The sequence below is a fragment of the Apaloderma vittatum genome, unplaced genomic scaffold, assembly GCF_000703405.1.
Source record: "Apaloderma vittatum isolate BGI_N311 unplaced genomic scaffold, ASM70340v1 scaffold21008, whole genome shotgun sequence".
Classification (NCBI taxonomy): Eukaryota; Metazoa; Chordata; class Aves; order Trogoniformes; family Trogonidae; genus Apaloderma; species Apaloderma vittatum.
Genome location: NW_009731504.1, coordinates 46,973 through 51,577, shown reverse-complemented (window position 1 = coordinate 51,577; position 4,605 = coordinate 46,973). Strand labels below are relative to the sequence as shown.

Sequence of the window (4,605 nt, the reverse complement as noted above, 5' to 3'; positions counted from 1 at the left end):
TTATTTATTTATCTTTATTGTACCTTTATCTTTATTGTATATTTCTTTATTTATCTGTACATTTTAGTGGTGGTTGAAATAGAATAAAGTAGTGAAGATTGAGGAATATTCTCATTATGAATTTTTATTCACACTGTTTTAAATTTGAAGAAAAAACCCACATATTTGAGCAGTTGAAACACAAATGGAATTTCAAAAAGAAATACCATGCTATTAAAGCATCTGTCCCATCTAAGATCTTACACTGTACCTGGTGCAAAATGTAGCAAATGATAGTAAAAATTATTCCATCTAATGTACTTCAGATAGAACTAAATTTAATTTAGAATTACATGAGTATTTTTGTGGGATTTTGTTTTCTGTTCTTTTTTTTTTTTCTGGCAGTGTGTGGAGAAAAACAAATAAAACGGTAATGATTTGATTGTAATGCTACAAATTCCTGTTTGGCACTTCTGGGGAGATACCTCTGTTTGTCATGCAAATCACAGTTTAAGCATGCTTAACTAGAAATAGTAGTAACAGTAAGAATTTGCCTACATGCAAAAGATACGGTTTCACTTTTCAGTGTTTTCATTTCCAGAGTTTATGAGAAAATGAGAACTACCACAAAAGCCCTGGCAGAAACACGGATAGTCTTGTTTGACCGCTAAGCTGGCACAGCATTTTTCTCGGTTCAAGTTCTTTGAGAATTCTTAAAAAAAATAGATACTTTTTCCTTTTAGAAAAAGAGATCCTTCAGTTTTTCATTTATTCATTTTGCATTTTATTGTAACTAAAATTCCTGTGTATTTTTAATTAATACTGTCTGGTTTGCCACATTTCAGGGATACCACTGTACAAAGCCTTACCCTACAACCTTCAGTTAAAGACGGTCTTATTATATATGAAGATTCACCACTGGTCAGTAGTAACATTTGGCTTGTGTATTTGGAAATGTTTTTAATTTAAAACAAGTAGTTAAACATGCTGGCTTTTCAAGTAAGAAAATTCTTTGTGATTTGATTGCTTTCTTAGCATAGTGAATGTGGTAACATTTCATTTACTTTGGTCACATTTGCCACGCTTGCTGTGCCAAATGCAAATGAGATGATAGTCTTGGGAGTCTGCGTGGAGAAAATGAGCATGGAAAATAATTTAGTATTAACTTGACACATTCTAACTGGTAGAGTGGTATTTTCCTCCTTTTGTGGTATCTCACACCTATCTGCTAACTTAGACCCCAGGCAGCTGTTGCAAACCGCTTTCACCCTTCTCTGTTAGCCCTCCAGATCATTCTGGAGTGATGTTCCTTGCTTCTCTCCCCAGCACAGCCCTTCCCATCCCTATCATGAAGAAAGAGAAATATTCACCTTTCTTGTCTTGCCTGCCTCCTATTCTCTCTGCTGCAGTTCAGTCATAGCTGATCCCCATTTTGACTCCCTTTTTGTCTGTGTCACCAAGGTGTCACTACTAGTAACTGAGAAATCAATAATGTGGTTTCTTCCAAGTTTTCTTGGTGGGTTGTGACATTTTGATTCTTTTCTTTTAGGTAAAAGCGGTGAAGTTTGGACATATTTTGGTAATCGATGAGGCAGACAAAGCACCAACAAATGTTACCTGTATCTTAAAAACTTTAGTAGAAAGTGGGGAAATGGTCTTGTCAGATGGAAGGCGAATTGTTGCCAGTAAGTAGATGGAAAGTATTTTGATATTTTCTGGTAACATGTAATGCGTTGTTACTTTTCAGCAGTTATATTACAAAGTAGAGACCCAAAAGAGTCCAAGTGGAAAAAGTACTTGCTGCTTAAAGGATAGCGATTAAAGAATTTAATTGCCACCCTTTAAGTTGTTTTCTATATTGCGTTTGCACTAGCCACGAAAATTTCTTAAATTAGTGTTCTCATGAATTTTGCTGAAAAATGGGGGAAAAAAATAAACCCACAAACCCGTCAAACAAACTGTAAGTTGACCTGTCTGCTTCTCAGTCACCATAAGAAATAAAGATCTAGGTGACCAAATTATGATCTTGTTTATGCCCAACTGGACAGTTGGTGTATAATTTGATCAGGTCTAAAACTTAAGATAGGAATATATCTAAGGTTGAATTGTTAAGAGTTCCATCTAATCAAATACTGCATATGCTTGTATTGTTTAAGAATATCCTGCATGATGAGAGTATTTTGTAAGGTAATGGAATTTGATTCATGTGAGTGGCAGGAACTAAATATTTTTCATTATTTTTCAGAGAAAGGCCATGTTTGAAATGCCCTCTTGATGTCAGTAGAAACTGTACATAATTATCTTCTTTTTAGAAATATTAGGAGTAGTGTTTAAGTGTGTGCGATTGGAGCAATCATTAGCACTCACATGTCACAACATTTGAGATTTGCTTGTCATTATGACCTGTAGGTGTGCGCTTTTTTAGATAGCTTTCTAGCCAGTCTCATTTTTTACTGTAGTTTTTTAGAGGAGGTGAAAGAGGATTCCCAAACACCACGTGCCCCTGGAAACATGCTGCAAGGGAGCAAGTGCGGCCAGTCTGACTCATTTTGGAGAAACAGAGACTTCATATGTGTGAAATCATGTGTCTCTGGCAGACTTTGTAGTAACCAAGAAAAAAAATCAGTCCTGTATTCCCAGATCAGATGTCAGATGCATATAAAAGCGTATTTTATTCACCATTGGCTTCAGCATTTTGGTGAAATTCAATATAAACAGGACAGGCAGTCCCCACTCCAAGAACAATGGATGCATTTTTATGGTTGTTTTTTTTTTAATGAAACATTTTGGTTAAATTTTCATGAAACAAATTGTGAAACTTCAAAAGGGAACCTAGAACACTCACATGCAAATAAGCTATTGAGCCTTTTTTCGTAACTGTTCTTCTAATTCTAAGAAGAACATAAATAGATTAGAAAAATTATTCTTAGAATTAACATGAATTCCTCTAATCTAATTATGTTCATTTAATTCATTCCTAATCACAAAGCTTAAATATGCAATTAATACATTTTATTTCTTTTCCAGATCATTCTCATGTAGAGGGGAGAGAAAATGTAATAGTTATTCATCCTGATTTTAGAATGATAGTTCTCGCAAATAGACCTGGATTTCCTTTCTTGGGTAATGACTTTTTTGGCACATTAGGTAAGTGATTCATATTAAATAGTGATATTTGATAGAAAAACTATCTTTATTCATTAAATTTCATGAGGAGAAGAGGTCATTATGCACACTGATACTTTGCTTCACATAAGACATTTAAGGTGAGATTCATCTTGAATACTAGCATGTAAATTTATGTATCTTAATAAAAGTGCCCAAACTTGCCCTGAAGTGAACAGCTATGTACGGTCATCAGTGTTGCAGCCGTTTGTTTTATGGGATCTGGACAAACACAGCAGACAGACACGGTTACAAGAAATCTTTAATGAGCATATATTCTATACAAATAAAGCAAACCTATGAAGTGTAAGTAGCTTGATACCTGACATCAATGTTTAACACAGATGCTCACTGTTTTTTTCCCCCATATCAAACAAGCCCCAGGCCAGGTCCTCTCCTCTTCAGTACAAGAGACGGGAGCTTGATGGATGGTTCTTTTCTCAGCAGTGGAGGCTACGGTCTTTACTGGTGTTAGTACTGAGCTACTTGCTTCTTAATCCTCGTTAGCTTCTCCATGCACGTGGCTGTCGGTAATAGGCCTTATTAAAATATATATGTATTCCAAAAGGTGTCCTAGTTTTATATAAAGCTATCCAAATTTCACATCAAAGTTTTCGATATCAACAGCAGCCTCATTTCAGAAAACTCCTGGTAGGTGCTCAGAATGCTGTGTATCAGCAAAGATTCCCCACAGCTTCATCTCACAGCAAAAGCAAGAATTTACAGTGTGTAAGGGCAAGTGATGAAGAATTCATTGGCCTATACAGAATCATAAAGGTTGGAAAGGACCTTAAGATCATCAAGTCCAACCCACAGCCCTGCACCACCCTAACACTAAACCGTCTCCTGAAGTGCCACATCCAGCCGTTTTTTAAACACGTCCAGGGATGGTGACCCCACCAGCTCCCTCGGCAACCCATTCCAATGCTTCACCACCCTTTCGGTGAAGAAGTTTTTCCTAATATCCAATCTAAACTTCCCCTGACGCAACTTGAACCCCTCCCCTCTTGTCCCATCGCTGTTCACTAGGGAGAATAGTCCAGTGGAGTATAGGCCAGTGTTAGTCTAAGTGGGCCTCTGGCAAGGCTTTGGCAGTGTTATACCAGGGCTACAAGCTGAGCAGCCTTCCAGACTCCACTGACTGTGTTATCTATGTTAGCTTAGCTGTTTAGATCCAGGCACCTTAATTTATGTGTTTTTATCTGTTTGCTTTGCCCATAATGCTTATTCCCAGTGAATGGGAATTTCTTGTGAGAGGCTCATGGGATCTGAATTTCACCCAGCTATGTTGCCCCAAGATGTTTTAGTAGGGCCTGTTTCTTTTTCATGACCTAATTTCCTTCCTTACATGGACCCTATAAACTGAATTGACCACCCCAGCATTATTGCTTTTGGCCCACGGGGCAAAGGCTTGGTTCAGGTTTTGGGGTTCTTTGCTGATTTTGTTTTCTAAGCGTAGAG

The 4,605-nt window shown here is 37.1% G+C and overlaps 1 protein-coding gene across 1 annotated transcript in view; it reads left to right on the top strand.

The window, feature by feature from the left end:
- Positions 1 to 824: 824 nt before the first annotated feature.
- LOC104278288 (von Willebrand factor A domain-containing protein 8-like) overlaps positions 825 to 4,605 on the top strand; it is a gene marked incomplete at both ends in the record, with an annotated part of 46,952 nt that continues 43,171 nt past the window's right edge. The window contains 3 exons of the mRNA XM_009875213.1: positions 825 to 900; positions 1,529 to 1,664; positions 3,007 to 3,126. Coding sequence (XP_009873515.1) covers positions 825 to 900; positions 1,529 to 1,664; positions 3,007 to 3,126 — 332 coding nt within the window. The remainder of the gene's footprint in view (positions 901 to 1,528; positions 1,665 to 3,006; positions 3,127 to 4,605) is intronic.